Source organism: Hermetia illucens, chromosome 6 (genome assembly GCF_905115235.1).
Source record: "Hermetia illucens chromosome 6, iHerIll2.2.curated.20191125, whole genome shotgun sequence".
Taxonomy (NCBI): Eukaryota; Metazoa; Arthropoda; class Insecta; order Diptera; family Stratiomyidae; genus Hermetia; species Hermetia illucens.
In genome coordinates, this window is record NC_051854.1 from 1,250,357 (window position 1) to 1,277,514 (window position 27,158).

A 27,158-nucleotide genomic window follows, 5' to 3' on the forward strand; every position below is an offset into this window, starting at 1 on the left:
AGCAGGAAACACTAGCGCGTGAGAGCAATTAGAGGAGGGTAAACATGTTTTCCTGCTTAGTGGCGGTAACAGTGTCCAACGCCTTCAGAACAATCTCAGGTGAGGCAGCGTGTGTTATTGCGCGAATGGTCCCAATGAACATCCGCTGTCTTTGCGAAAAAAAAGGATACAGAAAACTGAAAGATAGTAGGGGCGGGATGACTCGCAAAAGGGTCGTTGGACTCACACCCTGATTTCCCATATTGAGGAATAGATTCAGCGATGATACGGCGAGAATAATTACCAACTGAACCAATTCCAGTTAGGTCCCCCCCGGGTTACGGGAAATATCTGCACTGGTAGAGTTTGAATGACTCTCCCTTTTGTCCTGGACTTGGTTGCACACCTGAGGACTCTGATCATGAGGTGGAAGACTTCCTGCAAATCAGTTTAAGCCCTCAGGGGTCGGGGAATACTGAATTCAGATTCAGAACTAGGAAAAGTGGATCGCGCAAGGAGTGCGGCAGAACCTTGGCTTGGTCGCTTAAATCGCAGTCCTCCCAGTGACCTAATGTTTTGCGGCGTTTCCTGGGAGAAGGAAGAAGGAAAAGGATGGTTTTAGAGGGTTAGAGTCCTATACATTGCTGCAAACCAGACACTGCAGCGTCTTTACAAGATTTTCACTTCCAACCATAAAAATAAAAAAAAAGACACACAGAGAGACAGTAAACCGAGTTTAATAAGATTTTATTTCACACCAAACTTTAAAAAACAAAACAGTGTGCTAGCGGCGTAAAATTTAAAAATATTTCTCGACAGAATCGGCGTCACCCAATAATATTGTCCTCTTCCTCGTATTTTAGAGCATTGCAACGACAATAGCTAATCTCGTTCATTTCTCTTGAATATCTTGTGTCCAATTGTAACTTATTCGTATTTCATTCAACATCTTTTTTTTTTAATTTTTCTAACCTTTTCTTTTTTATTTACAGGACAATAACCGTGTCCCATCGGAACATCACCCACAACTTTAAAAAGGAGATTGTGTCTAAGAAGCTTCCAGATCCAGCCTGTGTTGAGCGACGATAGCAGTTCAGCTGATGATCCGCAACCTCAACCCGACGACTCTTCATTTTGAGACCATTTCCAGTTCTTCGTCTTAATTTAGTGAGTTTCAATAGAGCGTGTCCTTTGCCAGGCAACAGCTGTGCAGATATAATAGTCTGACATTTACGTTATGATCTGTTTATAAACATATACATGCATGTGTGATGTTTTTAATAAATTTTTGCCAATAAAACGATATTTACACTTGAATTTTGTGTCTTTTTTTGCCCTTATCAGAATTGAGTAGCATCGATTAGGACTCCTCTAATAAGGAAGAAATTCAAACAAGGACACTTCCATCTTCATAAGTTTAAAAGCCAATTTAATTGAAAAAGTCAAACGGAATTTGAAAATCGAAATACTCAGTAATATGGAACCATAAGAACTAAAAAACAAAAATCGAATGCAAAGAATCGAATCAAAAATTATCGAAACCCACTCCCACAGGTCAAATTCTGCGAGCTCGGAGGGGTTAAATTTCCCTGAGCTCGGAGCCAGCCAAAATTTCAATTTATCCGAGGAAAGTACTAGGCCCCCAGAACCCGCAGCAAGCAAATCAGTTCAGCTCAATTGTTGTGATCCGTACCCCTCCTGTTGTTTTTTTACTTCATTGATATTGTTATTGTTTACATTTAGAGCACCTCGGACTTGACCTGCGACAAACCGATTGCGGTAAACTTGAGCGAACTTGACGGGCGACTATTGAAGCATTCGGGTCGGTGTTTTGAAGTATCCAACGCGACACGCTCGAGGTGTTCTGCCCGGTTATTTTGAGGATTCCGCTTCGCCCATGGCCCTTGGATAAACGAGCGAGACTGGCCGAGTTGGAAATTGGAATGTAAACAGAGCAGGTTTGAGGTCATTTCCGTGCGCGCATGGATCATTGACATTTCGAATTGCCGACCAGAATGTGGGAGTTAGCAGCCTTTCGAGGCCGGCCTCGCAGCGAGCGGAGGATTTCGGCAAGATTGCTTTGACGATTCCTATTCAGGATACTTGGAGGAAGGTCGCAACCTCCTAAATTTTCGATTGCGGTGAACTGAAGGGAGCTAGAAAGCCTGCTAACTTCCAAGCGGCTGCAACAGTTTGGCCGCTAACCTGCTTTGTTTACATTTCAACCACGAGCTCGGCCAGTCTCGGTTGTTTATTTACGAAACGAACTCCTCAAAACAAATGGCCGCCGACCTGCTGCAGGTACTTTGAATGTAAACAATAACAATATCAATGAAGTAAAAAAACAACAGGAGGGGTACGAATCACAACAATTGAACTGAACTGATTTGCTTGCTGCCGGTTCTGGGGGCCTAGTACTTTCCTCGAATAATTTTAACTTTTGGCTGGCTCCGAGCTCGAGGAAATTTAACCCCGTAGTTGAGGAGGCTGATTTTCGAGAGAAACTTTTGCACTGTCGATACCAAATTAGTGGAATTTTTTAGAATTTAACCTTTTGCTAGTCGCGAAATTCGGAGGAAGAAGGAAGTACCCTCGGTGATGGTCACACCATTTTAAGCATTTGTATTCCAATCAAAAGAAAAAAGGGTTGCCGTTTGCGTGTGAATAGCATTTTATTAAAAGCAATTTACCAAAAATACAAAACAAAATAAAAATATTTCAAGCAAATTAAAGTGTAATGTGAGGTGTTTAGTGTATCTGGGCAGCTTCGACTGTCGCAAAGGATAATGCTTAGCAAATTCCGACGAAGAAACTGCAAATGGTCTTTGAGTGAAGGATCGTCCTTTTGTAAATGATTATGTTCGAGGAGGAAGATGCGCAGGAAACACTGCTTCAAAATCCTGGAAGCTGTGCTGGTATCTGACTAACACAGGTGTCAAGGATTTAGGCTGATCTGGATCTGGAGGCTCTTCAGAGACACAATCTGCTTTTCAAAGTTATAGTTGATGTCCGGATGGGACACGGTTATCGTCCTGTAAATTAATAAGAAAGGAAATTTTTAGCGAGTTTGAATAGAGAAATTGAATACACGAAAATAAAGAAGAAATTATAATTAAACAATTTATTCAGGTGGAAAGGATGAACGGGGAATGAGCCAGCTTCGTTGCTATATTGTAGAAGGGGGCAAAGTCATTGGCTGATTTGAAGCTGGTTTTACCGAGAAATGTTTCGGAATCGCTGAGAACCGGCAGATAACTCATTTTTTAAGGCTTTGTGTAAATCGATTTACTATCTGTATGTTTGTCCGTCCATCTGCCCGTCTTTTTTTGTTAAAGGAGGTGAAAATCTCCAAAAATAAAGTCTGGACACGCAAGTATATGAGATTTCACCTATCCTCGACTACCCCCCGTTCCTGGCATTGCTATTCTTTCACGAACTTCGGCCATTGTAAGGTTGCGTGCTCTTGATCCGCCGACATCTCATTGCAATTTGCACCATCTGGTGAGGTGTCTAATTAATAAAGGTACTATTGGTAGCCTTCATGGTGAGAAGCTAGGTGAGATTTTAATTGATGAATTCGTGCTTTCTCCCCAGCTATTCCCAGATGGCAGGGATTTATTTATTTAACGGACAATGAATAGTGTAAACTCCAACTACTTCTTGCCCTCAGGAGAAATCATAACCTACTCAAAAAGGAGAAGTTTAAAAGACCTAGCTGTTGTGCGTTGTAACTTCGACAAAGTCTAGGAATTGGGGAATCGAAATAGATTTCGAGCTCCGCGAAGGATACACTGAAAATATCTACGTAATGTGTATTGTAAGACGCAGGATGGCAGGTGATGTCGTTACATATGGAGCAGTCTACCAGACCCGAGGAGAGTTTAAAAAATGTGCATAAATCCAGGTAGGATCTACGCTGTTGTAGGAAGGGGAGGTTCAAAAAGCGGTATCGGGAGGGGTAGCCCACGCGAGGAAAGTTATTTGTTAAAGAAGAGGGAAGGGGTGAAATGTACGTTGCACATTTTCAAGCGCAAGACAATCACTGTTACGGGAAGGTGACCAGATCACGGAGCAGTGTTCGAGGGTACTCCTCACGAGGGAATTGAAAAGAGCCAAGAAAGATTGAATGGAGCCAAAATCAGAGGAGGAGCGAAGTATAAAGCCTGACAATTTTCCTGCTTGATTGATGACTTTGAGGCAATGGGTGTCGAATAGAGTTTGTTACCGAAAGTGACTCCGAGTGAAATTTAGATATGATAAGGAATGTCCGTTAAGAGAACAGGAGAAAAATGTGGGTGAAACTTTAAGCGAGTAGCACATAGAGTGAAACTTTCTGACGTTTATCGCTAAAGCATTAGCAGAGCACCAACGAAGAGTGTCTAGCTTGGATTGAAGGAAAACACAGTCCATAAGCGAAGATATAGCGGAAAACAGTTTACGCTCGTCGGCATAGAGAAAACAGGGACAAGTAAGGAGAGGGGGAAAGGTCGTTGATAAAAAATAAAAATAATAAAGGGTTAGATCTCTGTGGGACGCCAGAATAGGGAAGAAGGAGCGGAATGTGGAAAAAATAGACGCAGCAGGATCAGTTGCAAAGGTAAGAGGCAAGCCATAAAGCAAGATAGTTATGGGAAGTTAGCTTAGGAGCCAGAGAATTTAATGGACGGAGAGGATAGCTGGGCAAGACACCGGGAGTTGGAAATGTGGGACCAGAATGTTTTGAGGTTTCGCGCTTTAGTCAGTCTTCAACAATGGCCAGATATTCGTTTCTGATGTTACGTATTAAAGATTTGACCGAAGAACCCAGAGTTTTGAAAAAAAACTAAGGTAACATAGCTTCTAGAGGACTGGAACTTATTTCTCGCAGTGTCTTTTTCACGAAGTTTTTTGTGGGCTTCAGTGGTAAACCAAACAGGGTAAGAGTGCAAGCACTTAGGAGAGAAAGGGACTTACAGGGAACAAGATCAGATAAAGAGGTATAGAAGGTATTGGGTGTTCAGACGTTAATGGAGAGAGAAGGGGACCCAGTTGATTTTCGCCAGGACTGAGTTAAAACTCTCGAAATTCGCTTTACGAAAGTTAAACTTGGTAGGGTTGCACGCGACAAGGGAATGTCTGAGCATCAAACTCGAGAGCAGGATGATGGGTGTCGGGGCCAACGTAAGAGGGGCCATGAGAGAAGGACTAGCGCACAGGAAGGTTAGAGAGGACAAAATCAAGAGAACAATCTAAGTGGTTTCTAGAAAGGTTAAATTGGAGGGCGGTACAAATATACATGAAAGTGGATAAAGGACGGGAAGGGTGGGTGCAGTTATTAGGAAGGGAGGGAAGGTTGGGAATAGTACGCCAGGAGAGCATAGGAAGATTAAATTCGCCTCAGAGAATAAAAAGAAGCGAGGGGTACAAAACGATTAAGGCTACAGAGAAGGGAGGCTGAGACAGGGCAAATATACACAGAATATGATAAAGGGGCCAACGTTTGGCGGAAATGCTCAGTGTCAGAATCGTAGGTGGAGGAGGAGGAAAAGATGATTTCGGCACGTATAGGAAGAGTACAGAGTACTCACGTTAAACCCTATGGATCTTCATGGATCACATAAGCCAAAGGAACTATGATGGTCATGAAGGATTTAGAAAAACAGTGTGAGAAGATATGGGAGATTAGCACATCGAATGGCATATCTTAACGTTAAGTGGTAATTTATTTGTAAAGTATCAAGGAACTAGGGTGTCTAAGTTTCGACTGTGTGTCCCAGTCTGCAGGAGAAGCCGTAAATGGAAAAGCTTAAGGGTATCAGCATAAATCAAGCCAGAGACCGTGAGCAGAAAGGAAAGGTCGCTGATGGAAAATTGAAATATTAGTGGACTTAGAATGGAATCGTGCGGTACATCAGAGGAGTGGAAAGGGAATGCGATATGTAACCATCAAACGTGTAACGCGGCAGGAACGGTTTGAGAGTTAGAAGCGCACCATACAATGAATGACAGGCAAATATTAATTGAGCTGAGTTTGCATAAAAGTACCGTGAGATTAAGAGAGTCAAATGCCGTAAGAAAATCTATGTAGATGACGTGGATTTCTTGATGAGAATTTAGACTTCTCGCGACTATGTTGTTGCAGTCTAGTAGATTAGTAGTGATGAGCCGACGCTTAACAAAGTCGTGTTACTATTGCTATAAGGTGACCAAAGAGCGCAATTAACCAGTGTTTGACAAATCTCTCAAGGATTCTAGAACAGGAGGAGAGAAATAGGACGGTAATTTTCAGTGAGTTTATGTCACCGCTTTTGTGTCTAATGGGTAGTAAGAACATGTTTTCACCGGTTTACGAAACTAATAACTTTCGTGGCTTATGTTAAAAATTATGCAGTGGGAAGCTAACATAGGTTTTAAGATTACCAATGAAGTACTTAATTAAGGAAGTATTAAGGAGAAGTATCGTAAGATGAGATGAGTAGGGCAGCCTGCTCTGATTCGGAAGAGGAAGGAAAAAGGAAAAGAGGAGTTATAGACTGAGAAGAAATAATTACAAAGTAATTCCCACGATAATTGCAGCCAGCAGACTTGATGAAAGGGAAGGAAGGCTGGGCGGGATTGCGGAGGTTGCTGGTGTGAGACCAAAGCGGTTTCAAGTTTACACCAGCCTCAACACTATCCATATATTCCTTCCTAGACTTAGATATCCGTGACTTTACTGAAGCTCGCAAAGCTTTAAAGTGTGCGAGATCAGCATGGAGGTTTTGTATTTTTTTCTTGCAGCTTATTTCTGGTGGAGCTACTTATAAATCTCAATGGTGAACCATAAGTGGCAAGAGTGGAGCTGCGAAAGGAAAGGACGTAACAAGGAAGTAGTGGATGATTAGCAAACTTGTGCAGGAATTGATACGATTTGCTCAAACAAGATGAGGAACATCAGGAGCGACATAAGGGAGAGCATCTGAAAATTGGAACAAAGCGACAGACTGGAAAATTGAAGGGAACAAGGTTCTAATGAGACTGAGCTGAAGATCAGCACAGATGTTACAGAAGATGTTACAGAAGATGATACACAAGGCAAGAGAAAGGAAGGAAGGAATTATTGGGAAGCTTTGTAAGGCCAAGTACGTTAGGCCAGATGGGCATGGGAAGATCAAGGTTATCACAAACAATAAAAGATAGAGAAGGGAAAACTACGGTTAGGATACCCGACCATTTGACGAAAAATTCCACGGAAAGGTGGGAGGGGCCAAGGCAGGGGAGAATGATGCGTTGTTAGTAAACCAGGGCAGATAGATTTAAACGCAACAGCTTATTTCTTTAGGCTCTTATTTTTTTTATTAAAGAGTTTAAAGGGGGTGAATGATCCAATTACTTTCGATGGCGAGACAAGCAGGTGTTGTTCCTCTGGTAAGATTTGATGAAAACCCCTGCGAACAAAAAGCTGGGTGACGACGTCGGATTCGTGGGGATACGTTACTTCGAAGGAAGCTTTTACACTGCCTAGGATGTCATCCTTCATCAACTTCACACAGGAGAGAGGTGAAGCAAATAAGTGAACCTACTACTGCTTTCGATGTAGCTGAGAATGTCGTCCGAGGAGGTGGAGTAAGACATCCTAGTTACGAAAAGCTGGTTAGGTGGTTGGGCAATTTGCAGCAGTGGGCCAGTTGAGTAGAGGGGGTGATGGTGACAGTTGTAGCTTGCACGGTGATTATCATCGGTGAAACGTTGGAAGGGAAATGCTTTGAGGCCGAAGGGATCTATTTCATGGGTGTAACATGATTTCTATCTTATCCTTTACATTTTCCCATTTACTCTTCGTGCTTCTATGCAGGCAAGAGCAAGAGGAATTAGAATTTAACGTCGCCATATTTGCTACTTATTTCATCCTCGTTCCATGTGGAGCGTGTGTAAGTTTCACCTGTTGATCATTAATTCCCTACACGGAAAATCATCTTCCGAAAAGAATTAAAATTAGAAATTTCGATCCCATTTACTTCCCTGTTGAAAAAGAAAACATATGGCCAGTTCCCACGTATACGAGTATACAATTTTATGGCGTATCTTAGTCAGAAAGAAACAGAAGAAGCGCAGACTTAATTACAAGTTTACATCCTAGAGATTATGACATTCCCATTGGAGTCTACGGGCATACAGGATAAAGTTTCTACTCTCCCAGTTGAATACCAACTTTTTACACTGCCAATATCCTCCCCTCTTTCGGAGCCTCCATAAATCTTGACATGGAAACGCTTTCAGAGCTATAAAAGCGTAAAGATACGTTGTGTTACATAAGGCTGAAGCGGCTATGAAAGATTTAACGCATCAACAAAAACTAAGAAGAAAAGAAACATAAAAAATTACACATAAACTTCAATAATTTTCTACCACCTTCATTGTGATATCATCACCCCCAACGAAGCAGGGAAAGTACAACTTTTTCGTCGTTACTTTCTTTTGATTCCATTTTGTTTCCTCAAGTTTCATGAGTGCCATCTTGAGTCATGGCTCAACGACGACGGCCACATCGAGCTCATTTTCCACCCTTAAGGTGCTACAACATGATTCCTTCTAGCTTATTAATCTCTTCGGTTATTACATTTATAAATAAGCTACTTGTCGGATTCATTGTGGAAAATTCATTTTGCCGGGGCATAAGGGTGAAAAATAGGAAAACTTCCATGGCATGGATGCAACTAGATGCGACGGGGAGAAAGGGAACCCATTGTTCGAGAACTTTGTAAAGTAGAGGTTACGACGAGAAAATGCTGGGATCGTAGGGACGAAGTGAAGGAGTTAAACAGAATTTATTTGTATTATTCGAAAGAAGGATGAAGTTAATAAAAGTTGAGAGCACTTTTATAGTGATGGCGGTGTTTATAAATTAATTCGAATATTCATTTCATTTATTTATTCTAGTCATCCTTCTGAGAAAATATTTCTGTGGGAAAACGGAGTAATGAATGGTTTCCACGTTACTAAAATTTTCTAGTCCTCTCCTCGTTTGGTCTTCTCCTAAATCTATTCTGCTGAAGTTACTATTCATCGGGGCAGCGAGTAAAACATTTCCCTTGAATTTCAAATGGATTACTTACATCTGTTCAGCTTGGTGTAATCCGGAGAAATTGCAATCGCTTCTAATCTGCCTGATTATGTTCGCATCCGTTACAAACATGGTCATCATATAATTCATTGCAAGATTAACATGGGAATATTGCAACTTGTGCTTACTCTCCCACGAGCACGGATATGTGGCTAACGAGGATTACAGACGCCTCGAAAGGATGACTACACCAAAGTACACTCATCCAAAGCTCGGGAGTTGACGAGGACCTTATTCAGATTATACGCTTATACATATATATGAAACATGTCTTGTAAACGATGTAAACACATTGACCGATGTGAAGTAGGTGTACCGCGTCCGGGATACAGGAATACCAGTAAGACAAGTACAAAGTTAGTACATTGTTTGTTCAAAGATAGTCCAAGGAACCATCAGTGGTTTAATTATGGCGACAAAGAATACTAATTGAGGAAAAATTACTGAAACTTAAAAATAATTAAGGAAATTTGGCCACGGAAGTTAGTAGTGTGATTCTTCCCAAAGGATTTTGGTATACTACTAAAATATGAATTTTCCTGGAGAGCGTTGTATCTTCCTCATAACACCGCCCCTCTGCCTATATTTGGATTCTCTCCAAGTATGCACCCTAAAATCACAGCATCCCCTACTATCATTTTACGTCCATGTACCACGTTGGAATAAGCATTCTGAAATATGGTTCCAGTGGTTTAATGAACCATTTAAGCCAGGAGTGAGACATGTGATCCAATTTGTTGTAGGACATGCATTTTTAATGGCAACGTTCTCTCTGGAAGACTAGCAGAACATATCAGTATGCAAATGGGTAGACGAATAGCCGTTGCTATTCGTTGAGGATATACTATGTACCAGCTAGCCAGGTCTGCACGGAATTGCATCTCTCTACGAAAAATTTAGAGCAAGTTGTAAATCGACTTAATATTTACGTCGAGGAGGGCTTTTGCTGGTGACGGTTATCCTTTGTGTAAAGGAGGTATTTAAATTTGGGGAATAAATGGTGTATAATTGCGACCGAGTGCAGAGAACAATAATGTATTCTAAGAAAACAACGGATACGTTGCTAATTCGTATCCTTTCAATGTACTGGATTCTTGCATAGATTTATTAGATGAAAGTAAGGGCATACGAGTATTTGCTAAACGATCCAATATAATCCTTCTTTTCGTAAAAAGGTGAAAAGGTCAAGGTGAATGGTCCCTTCGTCGCGTTTTGATATTAAAACTGAAAGGAGCTGCCCCAGGTGAAAACGACTACATATGGAAGCTTATAATAACACATCGCCGCAAAGAATACTTTATCAAACGTGTAAGTAGGTTCCCGAATGTTACCGTTTCGCTGTTTTTCTGATCCACTGTGTGGTCTCCATTATCGGAAGAGACACATCGAATTAATTTATAAATTAATCGGCAAAGTTTTATAGTCCCTACTTTGTTCTCTATTTCTCGTTACTTTTTTAATGGACTGAGATATTTTCAAAAGCAGTCCATAACTCGAAATATGCAGTGAGTTCCACATGTGGTTAAGAGGTGGAAATTGCGAATTGTGATTGTTTTTCTTCAAACATTTCTAGGAAAATATTCATTACTAGATTGCAGGCCAGTTAAAAGCATGAATCCCTTTTTCAATTCAATGGACCTATTACTAAACCATTTTTTCTCCTCTAACTATGACCCTGACTATGAAAGTTCCTGGATCACTAAAGGGAGATTGATATGTAATAACATTCGAATGTAACAACTGAGGATATACATCTTCTGCGGCGCAGCAACCCCGTAGATCCAACACGAACTTTTCCTCGCCAGACCAGGCGCTTTGAATGTGCGCCACTCTAGTACTCTGCTGCAGATAAATTTACACAATAGCAGATTTTATTACAGCAATGGTCTCCACAGCACTCCACCCCCAATTGAAGCCAGGAGGTTTCAGCGAAAGTCCCAGATGTATTATAACTCCCTCCGCTCGGCAAGTCGAACCGGACGTATTTATCTTCCGGAAGAGGAATGGTTTCAGGCGAGCTATTGACGACTTGAGCGCGTGTCCAACGTGGAGGGTAAAGTGGTGCCGTCCTCGCTCAAGGACTTTCTCGGGTCCGTCGTTGCAGCGGCTTTCGCGAGGCGTCGGTTCTTACCAAGACGTGCGTACACGACTCAAGATCCCTGGGCACTTTGGCGACGTTTTTCGCATGGTTGGTGTGTGGAAGTGGTTTTATCCGGCTCACGGCGTCTCTAAGCAGACGCAACAGTCGGGTTGGATTTATGCTTGACCGCACGTCGAGAACTGGGCCGCTGGGGAGTTTCAGGTTCTCCCCGTGTACAAGTTCCGCGGGCCTTGCAGCAAACTCCTCGCAGCTGACTGCCCGTAGGCCACGTAGGACGAGGGGTAGGACTTGCGACAGGAAAAGATCGTCTTGCGCGATTATAGCGGCCTTTAGAATCCTATGCCATCTTTCGAGCATCTCGTTGGACTGAGGATGGTAGGCAGTTGTTCCCCTAACTGGGAGAAAAGAGAGGATTCAAACTGCATTTCCCTGCCAGTGATGATGATCGCCGGCACACCACAGCGTGGAATCCATTCTCGATACAGGGCCTCGGCACATGATTGTGCCGTAATGTCTTTTAAGGGAATCGCCTCAGGCCACCGCGTGAACCTATCGATGATTGTGAGGGAATACCTGAAACGATGCCAGTCTCGCGTTGGTCCAATGGTGTCGAGGTGGGTGGTGTGGACACGCTGGGTAGACTTGGGCAACACACCTATTTCTTTTCTTATATGCCTCCAAGCTTTACATTTCTCACACTGATTTTGCAGTGACTATCCGGTTCGTTGCTCGGATGCCTGGTCGCGCCAGATTGCTTGCAGAAAGCGGCTGGGATCTATGGCCTTGGGCCCTTTTCTGAGGTCCCGTAGTATAATTAGAGGTCGAGTCGAAAATGGGGTGTCTTTGGTTTTCGGTCCGGACAGACAGTTTTTGAGGATCGATTGATGACGGTGATGAAGGTTTAGCATGCCCAAGAATCTCTTCAGATGCTTAATAATTTTGGGAAGCGAGAAGTTCACGATTGTTTGCACCTTCTCCGGGTCCGGTTGGATGCCATCAAGGGTTATATTGTGGCCGAGAAATTTCACATGCGGTTGGAGGAATTTGCACTTTTTAACGTTGAGAACAAGACCCATATCAACGATATGTTGAAAAATGTACTGGGAATGCACTATATGCTCAGATTCTAAAGAGGAGTTGACCAGAACATGACCCATGTAACCGAAACAAAAGTTTAGGTTTCGTAAAACAAAGTGGATGAATGTCTAAAACGTTTGCGCCGCATTGCACAGTCAAAAAGTCATCCTGATGAACTCGAAGAGTCCGAAAGGTGTGCATATTGCCGTTTTCGGAAAGTTTTCAGGAGCTACAGGGATTGGAGGTGGGTCTTGGCTAGATCCAAGGTAGAAAAAATATGACTACCAGTAAAATAACTGCGCAAAGTCATGGATGAGCAGTATGGGATATCGGTCTGGAATAGTCTGAGCGTTTAGGCGTCTATAGTGGCCACAACGTCTCCATTCGGCGTACCATGTATCAAGTAACATATGGGGTGGAAATAACCAACAACTGTCTGAGGGTCTGCAAATACCTTGCCTGTGGAGTTCTTTAGATCTAGCGATGCAGCCTCACCGCTAGATCCAACGAACTTTTTTGAGTGTGTCCCGCTCTAGTGGTAGATTTTATTACAGCGGCAGTCTCCATAGTAGCAAAGAATAGGCAGTAGGACTATTTTGTTAAAAAAATTCCATTTTAGAAACCGCCCGCAGCAGCAACGGTTGCCTGAAGTTGGTGTTTTGTGCGGGAGGCGCACTTTTTTTTATTTCACAAGACTGCTAGATAGCCTGATGAAAGTTTGGAACACCTGGTGATGCGAAACAAAGCAGATTTGCTTTTCTCTCGGGCGCAACTAGTGTACTAGTGTACAATGAATTTAATCAAGACATAATTTGTTGGGTTAATGGACGTAAAACAAATTTAATACAGTGTTGATAGGGAACTGATGTGAAATTATGATTCCATGGTCAATAATTAGAAACAAACCAATCCCGGGTGTTCAGTTTTGTCAAGGAAAAAGTGAATCGTAATAATTTTTCGGGGTTTGGTTGGAGGAGATATCGATAGAGCCTGAATTCCTCACGAAGGACAATATAAATGTCATCCATCGATTCCGTTCTCGAAACTAACAGATTCTACGAAGTTTGGCAGTCAGAAGAGGATAGTAGGAATTCAGGGCGAAATAAAACTATTGTCCAGTTTCCACGGTTCCACCATAATTACTTTTTAAGTGAATTCCATCGAAAGTTTTCATGCACACCATCTAGATGGAAGAGCTTTTTGTTCTGCTTTCCTCTTGTCTCTTGCTTTTAGTGCGAGTGCTTGGTTCAGCTCTTTTTGGCATCCCCTTACGACAATTTCACTACTGGCTTTACTATATCGATTTCTTATCCCACAATGGCTGACGATCCTACTCGTTAGAACTACGTAGCGCAGAAGAGCAGAGTAGATGATTTTTGGCTACACCTATGGGGTATTGAGTCTCAGAGGAGAAACAAACAGTATATTCAAATGCTTAGAAGGAGTCACATATGGAAAAGGAATTGACACTGCCTTGAATGATTGATTAAGTATAAAAAGATTCCATTGTGAGAAAGAGGCACGAGGAAATAGTGAAGGTGACAATGCTACTGCCAGAAAAAGCAGATAACCGCTGGTCGTTGGTGAAGTCATTAAAATTCATTAAAAAAAGTGTTTCAAATGCCCATTGCCCAGATACTTCGCAAGAACTGGTTCGATTCATACTGAAGATTGTACGATGATTATGGAGGATAATATCATTTATTCTCTAGATGTTTTCTTCGGTTGATGGGGCTGATGGTTGCTAAATACCAGGCACGCTGTCATACCTCCTACTATGGTGAGTTCTTACCAAACGGACTAACTTGACCAGCCATGAGAGTTCGGAGCAATAGTAGGGGAAGACGTTAATTGACGCCATCTCACAACACACGCTGAATAATCATACGAATATGACGTTTATCTAACATATTTGGCATATTTTGGAATGATAACGCCAAACTCAAAAAAGTATCTCCTGCAATTTGCGATATAAGCTACAATCTGCACAAAACTGATACTAAGGGCCAATGGCAAATAATCGGGCTGGTTCCATACTAAGGCAGGTCTAGACCGGATACCAGCTGTTGCGCCGTTGATGATGATGACGATTATTTACTACGCGTTCTACATGGCTGGAAACCGGCAGCTTTGCATGTAGGCGAGGCGGTATGTTCTATACAAGGGTCCATATATAGGGACAGAAAACTTTTAAGCAATGGCAATGCAGCATTGGACAAAGTTAACTTTTCAAATTAAAACAAAACTTACTGAATCTCCATTGGTGGAACTAACTTTCAGAATATGCACTATGCAGTTTGTTCTGAATGCTTTTCCTGTTGAAATGGTCGAATAAATCGTATTTAATTTAATTAGGGATATTTGAATTCACCATCAAATTGCTGCTATTAAGTATTTTCCTTAAAAAGCCAGCATACAGTTCCAAAATGATTTACAATTCACTTAGCATAACGATGTCCTCTTCTAAACTTCAGTGCAATTGGAAAAATTTTAAATTCGAGCATAAATTCTCAAATTTAAATGGGCAAATACGAGCAACGATTCCCTGACTCCATATAAATCCTCTACTTGCAATCTACAATCTGCTGAGTACACCAAATTTTCTTTTTATCGACGACTGCTCAACCCCGCTTTATTCTTCTCGGAAAAATTGTATTCCAATTTATTCAAATCATGTGTTGACTTCAGGATCTTGCGAATACGACTAAGATTACATCGGAATAAATCGAATTCAATTGAATCCTTTGGAAAATATTTAAGGAGAGTGTATTTTTGCTTACAATCGATTGCATACTTTGTTAGATGATAAGGAGGCACGGGGAACGATAGGATTTAGGATGGAGCATTTGGGTATCCTTTGTACTGCAGGTAGTATATTTGGGCAAAGATAGGATTGCAAGGATTGTATTCTGGAGAAGTTTGCAGAATTTTTTGAGGATGCTGCACTACGTAAGTGGTGGGTTCAGAAGATGGGTTTGCGGAAATATATATATTTATATTGCGATGCAGTTCAACGAAAACAGCTGGAAATTGTTTCCAAAATTCCTTTCCCTTCATTGTCTATTATGACATTGTTTGCAGCTTCCTTGGAACACATACATTAGGCGAAAATCCAATAGCAAGTTAAAACTATGCTACGCCTTAAAACTACTTTCTTTGTCTAAGAATGAGCTTCAATGCGAGCTAACTTTTAAAATTCCTTGGAGCTAACTTCTTCGTCTTGGACAAAACTTCACTACAAACTAAAGGACATATAAAAGGCAAGTCTACTTACTCTGTTAAATCGTTTAAATTCATTACGCTTGGATAGCATTGGAACAAGATTAAATCCGACTCCACAATGTACAACATTTGACCCTGCGAAGCAAACAAATAACAAAGTTAGAAACCAAACACTTTGCAGATACAGCACTCTAACGGGCACTTTCCAACCCCTTTCACACTTTATCTCCCATTTCTATTTGAAATTTTATTCTTTTACTTTGAACTGATGAAAATTGTGAGTACTCTCATTGAGAATGTATATCCTTACCAAGTACGCCTTTCTTGAGTATCCATTACACGTTGCTTACCACTAGCATTTACGATCTATCTATTCACCCACCTTTAATCTCAGGTAGCGCTCCTGCTTCTCCATTGCACCCGGTCGTGTTTGAAGGACGTAGATAGTATTAATGTGCGCCAGAATGTTCTCAAAGGTGAGCTGTAAATGCGGTCGAATCGCTTCAAGAACCTCCAGTAGTGGACAGTCACTGTCCGATACCCTGCAAAATGTATGGGAAAGTTTGTTCAAGTTTTCCTCCATTTTCACTTTTCACAACAAATATAATGGAAGCAGTTTATTGTGAACTGAAAGAAGGGAAAAACTGACAAAAAAAAACCGAAATGGCAACAAACAAGTGCTTTTTTCCGTGGAAAAGGGCGGAAGCAATAAAATGACCAACTAGGAAGTGTGCTTTTGGAGGTGAGTGGATGCAGAGTGTGAATTTTAACAATGTTTTCTGCACGTGTTGGACATTGTTTGCTTTTTGGGAGGGAAACATGCAAGTGGTAAAGAGTGATTGATCCATAAATTACCTGGGTATGACGCGGGACACGGATTTTCCGGCTTGTACGATTTTCATATTACGATCGAACATTAAATGGAATGGAAATATTTTCGAGAATGTTGATGGCGATATCAGGGAACCTGTGAAGTAGAAGAACGAAAGTACCATTTTAAGGACTATTCGATTTTTATAGCACTTGTGTTGTTGGAAGTGTGTACTATTATTATTGAATATTTATTGAACTACATCTCTTTTTTTAACTATCCTGAAAATCCGCTGGTTTTATGTTTCCATAAAACTACTTATAGTTCTTGTAAAATGTAAAGTTTGATCACGTTGAACGGTAAAACACCTTCAAAATCGAGTTTTGCAATAGAATTTTAAAAGATGTTACTGTGTCCTGATAACGATGGTCACATAAGACTAACAGAATAACAATTTTGATATCGTTGTGTTCGTAGTGACGTGATTAACCTTAACTTCAATCAGTAATTTACACGAAAAACATCGAACCTTTTGCCGTCTTATGTCGCCGGGCACCTTTCTATTAGTCATCATCATCTTCAACCTACCTTCCTTCGTGGCTTATTTTTCCTGTACACTTTATTCGATTTTATCCTTGGAAAAGCCCTAAAATATCCTTGGAAAAACCTTAAGATATTATTTCCAATTTGTGTTTGTTGTCCCTGAGGACGAATTCCAGGGGGACGAGACCATCTTCTTGTTTCAGGCTTATGTTAGTTAGCACTTCTATAGCCGTTGCATCTGTTCCTATCACAGCAAAACTTGTCTCCTTTCCTATATATCCAGCATATTGTGCATTTCCGCCAGCCATCAAGCGTCTTCTTTGTTCCACATCTTCATTAACATTTGAAAAAGGAAATTAATCAATAATGAGTTTTGTGGTATGAGATCAAACCCTGAGCTTTATTTGATCCCTATGGATGTAAAACTGTTTCCACTTCTCTGAAATTGATCATCGTTGAGGATGTTTTCTTTTAAGTTACGCCAGGCCAAGATGACATAATGCCAGTCATGCCACGAAAACAACAAGTATTTGCGCCGTGCCTTGCCGATATTTACCAGAGCTGCATCTCTTTGGGATACGTTCTAGAATCTTGGAGACGCGCACACGTGGTTTTCATACCGAAAGCGAGCAGATGCGGTCATGAGTCCACGTCGAACTATCAGCCTCACCTCTTTCGTGTTGAAGATCCTAAAGCGCGTCGTGGAATTTCTCTTAGTCCCAACATGTTTACCTCAAAGGAAAATCTACAGAAACTACTCTCCACGAGGTAAGTGGAATGGTTGAGTGGTCACTGCAGTAAAAGCAGTATACTCTAGCTGCTTTCCTGGTTACTGCGGGAGCATTCAACAACGTTAGTACCAACGCTGTGAAGAAAGCCTTGACCAATCTTGGATTGGAGGGATATCTTACGAACTGGATAATATAGAATGCTAATGACCAGGATATTCCAGTCCGATCTGGGAGGTAGCTACTTCTCATGAGTTATGAGCAGAGGCACGCTCCAGAGTGGTGCCATCGCTTCGGTGCTCTGATGAATAGCGATGGACAAAATTCTACTGGTATTAAACAGAAGTGGAGTCAAAGTGGTGGCATATACCGACGACTTGGTGATATTGGTAGATGTTTCCCTCCGTTATGCATGACATCATGAAAGGAGCGTTGGGAAAGGAAGGTCTGTGGGCCGCAAGATGGGGACTCGTCATAAATCTAAAACGTAACTGATACTATTTACCACCAAGGCAAGGGTATCTGAATTCCAACTCCCGTGACAAAATGAGCAAATATTTCTGCTTTTCGTCAATGTATAGTACCTGAATGTAATCCTGATTGCGAAGCGAAACTGGAGATTGGAACCTTTGCAAGAAATGGGATCTCCGGCTGAAGATGGTTCTTTGGAGGTACCCCGCCGTGTACGTAGAACGAAGCTTAAACCTCAGATGGCAAGGGCTCACCATCTGTGCCAAGTCAAGGAGAATTTGGCCGATCACGAGGGTTCCTGTTCCAGATACGTGCAAATGCAAAGGTCTAGTATTTTTAAGTAGAGTTAATTAGGTAAGGTGCCTTAATTACTTTTTTGTAAACCAAATTGGCTTGTTGAATGTTAACTCGGAGTCTTTCAATTTCGAGAAGAGGCTTCCCACGTTATGCGGAGCTCTATAAGATCTTTTCTTATCTACAGGTTCTTATACAATTCTCCCCAATCTATCCGAAATCCATGACATGTAGTTGGCTAGGAGATAGCCATTGTGAGCTGTGTTCTTTATGATGTATTTGGATGCGTCGGTTAAGGATTTCAATAACAATCGTTTAATACCTTTTAATAGAAAACCATTCTTGCTCAAACTTCACGTCAGTCGCTGTGGGCTGTGTATCATATCACACAAGTATTCATTTTCCGCTTCATTAATCGGAATTAATCGTCCTAATGCTATTTTTCTTGATGGCAGTTTAGTTTTATGGATTTTACGTCCTGTATGGCAGGTGTGACCTTACATGCTAATTAGCAATTAGAATCCATTTCTTCATTGAATTTTTTGTGGTGTGAATTGCATTCTTGAAGAATGCTGTTCACCCCCCTTTGATCTGAGGATCAGAGTTCAAAAGTTTTACCTATACTATAAGATATTCAGTAATCCAGCGTCATCATAGCAATAAGGAGTTTTGACGGGTAATTCTATGAGACCCTACCCACCATTCGCCAGCTTCAGATGAAGCAATACTCTGTCCACCTGGTTGACAAGAACCATTTTGGGATAATCTTATGATTCCTATATTATCTCTCATGTACTGAGGTTCAGTACAAACTTTGGAAATTCGTTTCTAGTTCTAGTTCAAGAATCGCAGTTTTAAGCCAAGATACATGGATTACGAGCGCTCAACCTTTTTTTAATCACTACCGTGAAAATGTCATCTGAAAACATTGAGTTTTATAACAAACTCAACATCGTAAGAGCGTAAGGCACCTGCTCATTCGCGGTTTGACACCAGAAACCGTGCTCATAGGAGGCGAAGCAGGAACTCACTAATGGCGTTGGTGATTCTTTTCCGTACCCACTCTGCTTTCTCCTCTCTGTCGACATGCCGACACCGGTGCTGAGCTGCGCACATATTCAATCAAGAACCGAGCTTCCGGTTCCTGACTTACCTTTTTTAAATCTGAATGAAACATTTTGTAAGTACATATAACTGAAAATGAAAGTATAGGATTCCATCAAGGAAACATTTCCCTCTTAGCCAATCTTTTTTCGTCTTCAAGATACAAAAGCTCACTATCCGGAAATTATTAACTATATTGCATCCACTTTTGCCATTTTTTTGGGGAATTTATAACCTATATTTCCATTAAAATAATATGAGATTAAATTCAATTATGATGCTCAGTTAATTTTTAATGGTAAATGAAGACCTTTTTCAATCTCCAACTACCCAAATACAGAACAAAACTCTGAAACTTTGTTGGCATTCCTATTTTTCATGAGGAGCATACATCTTCTAAAGCGACTGTAATCCAATTCCTGTGTAAAGCCATATAACCGCAAATAAGTAATTCAGGACATCTCAACAAATACTCCCATTGTTGAGCTTGATCACACCATTCCCAAAGCTCTTCAAATTCATGGCCCTGATTACTTCATTACCAAGGCACCGCAAAAAAACCGAGAGAGCTCGTGGCAAAGAACCAGAAGAAAGGATGAGATTCATCATTAGTAATTTATGTGTACTTGCCTTCACAAAAGAAATCGACCTCGTCGGGTGGTTCTTTTTCTTCTACATTGGTTTGGGCCGTACGACTAGCTCCTAAAGTTTCAGTTATAAGAAATTGAACGTGATCCGACCTCTCGATATCGTCACTTTTGTTCTTCCATAATCGCAAACATTCGTTGGCCTTGCTCTCATCAAAACTCTCGTGAAGATGGATTGAAGGATGTGATGGTCGTCGCGATGAAAACTCATTGTCACTATTACCATCGTTCTTTATGCCTTCAAAATTACTATCACTGGATGGGTTCTTATCCGTCGTTCGATTCGCGCAGGAGGTTTGTGAGTTTTTTTGTTGGCCTGAAAGAGGAAGAAAGTATTGGAGTGAATAGAATCAATGCGAGGAGCAGGATGTCGGTGAAATTTTTCATTTCATGGCCTCCACTTACTGAATAGATTTAAACATGAAAATCGATACGTACATGCATTCACGCTTGCCTGAATTCCTTGTATGATACTACGACATTGAATTCTTACGTTACCTAATTTCAAAGATAATTAAATCAAGCGTGCATCTAATCAAATGAAAACAGCAAGGAATTCATGACAAGCTCACCGGAAAATACTTTGAGGAAGATCACGACAAAAATCAATAAATTGGAAATGCTCCTCAAAGTATTCAAGGCATTTCAATAGCGAAGCTTGGTACGAAGGAGTCTAGGTCACAACAAGACGACACTAATTTCAATCCATTATTAGATACCGTCAAGTTCGCATCCTTGTGACCCACGACCCATTCCTCGACAATATTCATAAGATAATTCTTACTTGCAAAAGGACATCTTCCTTTCGAAAGGATCTCAGTGGCTGAACGACGTCTACGTCCCGCAATGGCCGATGTAGGCTCGCTCAGACAATGCTTACCCTCATCATTATTGTTTGTCTCCCGCAAACCATCACCGTCCACGGCATTGCTTAGGTTCATATCCGACGAGGACGATGCGATTTGTTGGCTCCTCTCAACTTCGTCATCATCAAGTGGTTCACCTTTTCTCTTGATTATTTCTATATTAACTTCGACGCCGTGAAGTTTTGATGCGACAGCCTGCAAAATGATAGATAAAATTTTAATGGGATGGAATGAATGATTTGTGGGCGGGTATGTGGATGCAAGAAGATTGAAGGAATGTGGAATATTTGACTCATGAATATTGAATTGATGATGTGCAAGTGTGAAAGCCTTTCTTATCTACGAAATGGAGCAAAGAGTTTTAGGGTTTGACAAATTGATTTATTGCTATAGACGATAGAAGCCTTGTCTTTGTCTTTGCGTAGGATTGAATCATTCAATCGTTTATATTGAGCGACAATAATGATAATTTGCTCCTTGGAATACCAGAAATTAAATTGTTTTTTTAGGCTTAAGACTGGCGCCCAATGTGGGTGCGAGCTATACGTGACCCATGGGTCAAATTATAAATTAAGTCAAAAGCCTATGAATTGCTATAAGTCTCCGGACTTACCTTTACTATTCCAATAACAATATGCTCCAAGCCAGGCCTTTCCGAATAATAGTGTAATATCAAGGACCCATCTTTTTCTGTGCACCGAAATGACGGCGCTCTCATTCCTGGATAGAGAGTGCCTAAGTGGTCATGAAGGGCATCTAAATTCTAGTAATGGAAAGATTACAAATATTTTTATTTTATTCCAATCATGAAAAAACTTCACCTGTAAAAAGTCCCTTGGAGTGGCTCCCAGCACCTGAAGAATCTTATCAAATCCAGAATCCTGACAAAATTCGAAAAAAGTCTTTCCAAAAAGTTCCAAGATACTGTCAGCTGGAATGTCTGGATAAAGAACGTAAAAAAATATTCATAAATGTTAACGACAGGATGCCATTAGAATTTTTAATTTGGTATCAAAAGGAAGAGGACGAGGAGAGCGGGAAAATGCGTTTTATCTGTAGGAGACCATTGGACCAAGTAATCATGAAAATTAAAAAAATTAAATATGCGTAATTAACTCACTGAGAATTTCAACAGCTGCCCCAATTAAATTGTATGTTATCTCGTCATCATAAATTTGCCTAACGAGAAATTGTCCTTCCATTGCAATTTCCGCTTTTTTTCTGTAAAATATAAAGGGATTGAATTAACTAATGCAAAATTAAAGAAAAAATACAAAAATATCCAAACGAGACACGTGCAATTTCACAATGTTTCAGGCATACAAATTAACTACATAAATAAGATAGGACACAACCGAGAACAATTGTGGGTAAGGATGAAGAAAATAGTTCAATTAGTTCTTTCTGGTAATGAAATTCTACCCTCAAAGTCTTAAAAGATTTCCGTTGTCACAGCTTAAGTAGGTTAAATTTACATTAATAAAGATCCAAAAGGACGCATAGACCAAGAAGGAACCCCTGTGAAGGCACCCACCCCAGCAGAGAGAGGAGGGAGAGTCTCTAACGATTGTAGTGCTCAGTGAAGGATTCGCACTAGACGCGTGGGGGATGATGACGATGATAATACTTTTCGCATTAGATGGGACGGAGGAAAATTGAATTATGTGGTTTCTGGTTACGTATTTATTGCAGGGATAGTAGTAGAGAGTCTGCAATTTATGAACTAAGAATGGACGAGTATTTGAAGTTAATTATGTTTTAGTGGTGTTTTAGTGGTTGCCCGGCTATAAGGATGAGAAGAAAAGCAGTTGAAAGACAAGCGAAAGTTTACCGGAATTTATTCAGAAGTAGTTTCATTGGTGTGACTGTTGAGGAATTATACAAAGGGTTTTCGGGGCTGAAAGAATGGGATTCGAGCAACAGATTTGCTTCTTTTCATACTGAAATACCAAGTATAAAACTTATGACAAATTTTCTGCGAAATTGTTCATTTTAATTATGAGCGTAACGATTCTCCAAAGAAGAAAAGTTCATCTTTCTGTTAAAAACCATTAGGAGAAAATTTAATGATATTCCTCACGAATTTTCCCATCCATATCCACATCGCAATTCTTGATATCCTAATAAGTATTATTTACATTTTGCCCTATTTTAAATTTTAAAATTACCACCTGACTTTCGACGTTGAAATTGCGAATTTATAATCTTCCACGGAAGCTACTTAAGATCTAAGCGCTTCAACTGTCTTTAATAAATGGAGGACGAATGAGAGTTCCCAGTTTGTTGGAAAGAGTAATGAAATATAAACTTCTTGAATTCGAGAGAAGATGGGAAGGTATTTAAGAACAGAAATTAATTAGAAAAGTTTTGAGAAAGTTGTTATTTTAAGAACATCCTTTGAACTGAATATTTTTACATGATTTAAAGCAACATGTCCTGATACGTCTGAAAGATACTTTCCAAAATTATGACGGTGCAGAACAGAATCCCGCACACCACTTGAAGAAGTCTTAGGATATTTTGGTTTTTGATTCAGAAACATTTAACAATAACCGACTTATGACAAGTGGCTAAGAAAGTTTAAAATTATTGAATTCGTGAAGTAGTTATCTGCGGCTTTGGGCCGACTTTTTGGTTCTCGTAACTGAATTCGTATGCACCATTCCACTCCCGCTCTTCAATACCACATCCTTTTTTACCAGTTCATAGTTTCCAAATTCCTAATACAGTGATTGCCATTCGACCTAATGAAAATATTGACATACAAATGCATTTATTTGACAGAATTGCTGACCATATAGAAAAAGGCTGTTACTGTTGCTTTTTGCTTTACGATCTCTGAGATCAACACCCCCGCCGCAGTTGATTTTTCTGCAATCAGATGACGTACTTGTTCAGAGCTTACAGCCGGACACCAAATATAAATTCAAGGAGACTAAAACTCACTGAGGAAGAGGACAACTAGTCCTCGAAATACCGGTATAAGGAAAATACGATTTCTTGTTCGACATTTCTTATTAAAGTTCAAGTAGTTCACTATCTTCCGCTCACCTTCTTCTAGCTGCTGTGAGATATCCGAAAACCTAGCTCAGTGCACGATTTTACGCATTCCAGCGTTCGGATAACGATCCGGCTAGTCTCCAGCAATTATTTCTGCCCAGAAATTGTGTCGTGACGTAAATGTAACGATGTGTTAGTGACCTTACACATCGTTACATTTACGTCACGATATGCCAGGAAGAAAGTAAGAGTATTCCCCAAATCGAAAAGGTCTCTGCACGGAGAGGGGACTTAACAAAATTAGGGCACCTCTTTCGGTTGTCAAGCGCAGCGCAGTCTTTGTGACAACCTGTTTGCCCAACGACCGTTTTTTACTGATCTTATCACTGTTGCCATCTACTTATAGGTATCTCCCTTTCGATTTTTTTCTCCTGTGATAGAGAAGAGATGGACTTGACGTTATAAATGTTCGCAATCTCGTCCGCCAAGTTATTAATTGGGGAAATTCCAGAGATGACGGATGCTGCATCATATAAGGAGAAACGTAAGAGGCGGCACGAAGGGATTGGGAAAGGCAGCGCACAGGAAGGTTAGGGAAGACAAAGTAAAGAGCGCGATCTAAGTGGTTTCTAGAAAGGTTACATTGGAGGGCGGTACAGATCTACATGAAAGTGGATAAAGGAAGGGAAGGGTGGGTGTAGTTATTAGGAAGGGAGGAGAGGCCGGGAGTGATAGGCCAGGGGAGCATAAGATGATTAAAGTTGCCACAGAGGATGAAAGGAACTGAGGGATACAACAGGATTAGTACTTCTGATAATCTGTTGAAAAAATCCTCGTTCAGAGAAATGTGGCGGACGCAGGGTAAATATACACAGGAGATGATAAAGGTGCAAACGTTTGGCGAAATGACTCGTACTTGGGTTAGAATCGTCGGTGGAAGAGAAGAAGGAAAAGATGATTTTGATACGGAAAGGGGCCTTAACAGCTATCAGGGTACTTACGCCGGTTGCCTTGTAAAGCGCAGCCCAATCTCTATCACAACGAAAATCAGAGTAACCTCCGCCATCTTATATGTGAAAAATCATTCAAGGTCGGCGAGGAAGGTGGGCGGACAGGAAATTTTCTCCAAGATCCTCTGATAAGAGTTCATGAAGACTCCTTAGAGCCAAAAGGAATTTTGGGCGAAAGCTTTGAAGTCGTGAGGATATGTCATTCGTTTCGTTGCCCAATATTTTTCATTCGTTTCATTTTGTCCGCTTTTCTATTCTCTATCGACACTGCAGACCTTCTTATATCACGCTCGCGATAATATTCGATCGGCCAAGGAATTCCCTACATATCGTAAAAGGTGACTGAAAAGATATAAATTCATTGGCCAGTAGCTAGAAGGTTTTCAAACTATCAAAGCAACCGTGTTGGTGCCACCTTTGTCTATTTTATGTGGAAGAACGCATACCCATATATATTATTATATTCAAGAAAGCTATATTATAGCTCCAGAAGTAGGCATGAACCTTCTAAAGGATAAATGTGCCTCCCATTCATACATGACACTTACAGAGAGATTCCATTCCAGGTCGTATAACGTTAAGCAATAACGAACATTCCCAAGGAGATCCACTTCCTAGGAAGCTCGAAGATTTTTCAATTTCACTAAATCTGGAAACCTTTAAATTTAAGCGTAACTATGTTAATGGAGCCAATTCCTTAAAATATGTAACATAATCGCTTAAATGTATAAAAATGGAGTTCTTCTAAACGTTATCAGAATTCACCGCCGAATTACCAAAATATTCGAATTGTCTCACATTTAGATATGTTTATATTGATACTGCAAATGAGAATCATAATATTTTCAGATGTGTAATTAATTTTCAGATTTAGGCACCCATTTTTTAGATAAAACCTAAATTAAATAATTGAAATTCAAAATTCAATTTTATCTTTTTTAAAAGATGAAACCAAACGACATACATCAAAAACCGACAAAAAACATAAACTTTCTTATTTATTTGCGCTACATTACATCCATCTATTAATCCATCATTTCAAAAACAGATTTCGTTATAAATTTGTTCATAAAACCACCCACACATTCACATCTGCATACTTGAGGAGCAAGATGAATCAACGGACCAAGTTAAACATACTGTTAACGAAGTAACTTTTCCGCAAAATCTAAGGATTATCCGCTACTTGAAGCTTATCGCATATGGAGCAGACACATAAAACCAAATTTATAGCCTACAGCCGATTGTAGGAGTTTCCACTTTCCATATGTGAAAGTCCTCGCCACCATACATACCCATATATGTACCTTCGTATCCTTGCAAATATATCCTTCGCCCGCTCTCAGTTGCTTGTTTTCGAAATTGTTGAAATACTTCGACACATTACAGGCACGTTTGAGAGGTGCTCGAGGATAAAAGTTTATTTCATATACACGCACATAGCTAGATCCATTTGCTGCGTACTATATATATCTAGGTTCTCATCAGCGTATTATAACCATAAACATATGGATGTCGTCGCCGCATATAAAGGTGAAAAACGAATTACAGTCGCCTAAACGTCAGACATAATGGGATTTGGAGGACGTGAAGGTTTAATTGAATTCAATTGCGTTAAGATGCTTACAACAATAAAATGTTGAATTGCTACTTTTGAAGCTACTGCAGAAGTAATTTTTCCATCATTTATTAAATTTAAGTAAATATTTGTACTCATACTGTCAAGGACATACACGGAGGAGTTAGGATAGGTGCAAAACATCTACATATAACATGGAACTGAGCGCCAAACTTACACTGCAGCTAAGTTTGCTCAACAATATTCAATCTAAATTTCATCGATCAGGTCGGAATTAAATATTTTAATCAGATGTATTACAGAAGCCATCAGAAATTCATCCTTCAGTAAAGGGTCATCATTACAAGGTGCATTTAAATCAAAGGGGCAAAAAAATACGCTATCACATAAAGATTGTTTCCAAGCTTCACGATGGGTTCTTTAGAAAAACAGTTTCTTCGTTTGAATTACTTCACAGTAAAATTTCTCGCGTAGAGCGTTTTGACAAGAGATAAGGGGTACTGTTCCAAAAACGAGAGTCCTATAACATCGGTGACTTCGACCTCGTGAAGGAATCAATCACCGAAAAGGAAGGGTCCGTGGACCGCAAGAGAGGAAGTAAGTTGCTTTCCAAGTGGTCCGGTCCGTTATCAAGTGGATACGGA

General features: G+C 40.4%; 2 protein-coding genes across 6 annotated transcripts in view; one reads left to right on the forward strand and one right to left on the reverse strand.

Moving 5' to 3' along the window:
* The window catches only part of LOC119658603, a 37,297-nt gene extending 35,991 nt beyond the window's left edge, over positions 1 to 1,306 (forward strand). For 2 of the 4 annotated variants that reach the window (XM_038066077.1, XM_038066078.1), the window contains exon 10: positions 972 to 1,306. Coding sequence is in view for 1 of the 4 variants with exons in the window: in XM_038066076.1 (XP_037922004.1) it covers positions 972 to 1,068 (97 nt within the window). In the remaining 3 variants the exon portion in view is untranslated. The remainder of the gene's footprint in view (positions 1 to 971) is intronic. The other 2 variants (XM_038066074.1, XM_038066076.1) reach the window with 2 other exon arrangements.
* LOC119658598 (guanylate cyclase soluble subunit beta-1) overlaps positions 1 to 27,158 on the reverse strand; it is a 215,696-nt gene that overhangs the window by 41,043 nt on the left and 147,495 nt on the right. Inside the window, exons 3-10 of one of the 2 annotated variants that reach the window (XM_038066067.1) lie at positions 22,046 to 22,146; positions 21,747 to 21,865; positions 21,539 to 21,688; positions 20,940 to 21,120; positions 20,043 to 20,375; positions 16,317 to 16,428; positions 15,844 to 16,003; positions 15,514 to 15,596 (exon numbers count right to left, since the gene is read on the reverse strand). In XM_038066067.1, coding sequence (XP_037921995.1) covers positions 15,514 to 15,596; positions 15,844 to 16,003; positions 16,317 to 16,428; positions 20,043 to 20,375; positions 20,940 to 21,120; positions 21,539 to 21,688; positions 21,747 to 21,865; positions 22,046 to 22,146 — 1,239 coding nt within the window. Of the gene's footprint in view, positions 1 to 15,513; positions 15,597 to 15,843; positions 16,004 to 16,316; positions 16,429 to 20,042; positions 20,376 to 20,843; positions 21,121 to 21,538; positions 21,689 to 21,746; positions 21,866 to 22,045; positions 22,147 to 27,158 lie in introns of both variants that reach the window. The other variant, XM_038066066.1, reaches the window with a different exon arrangement.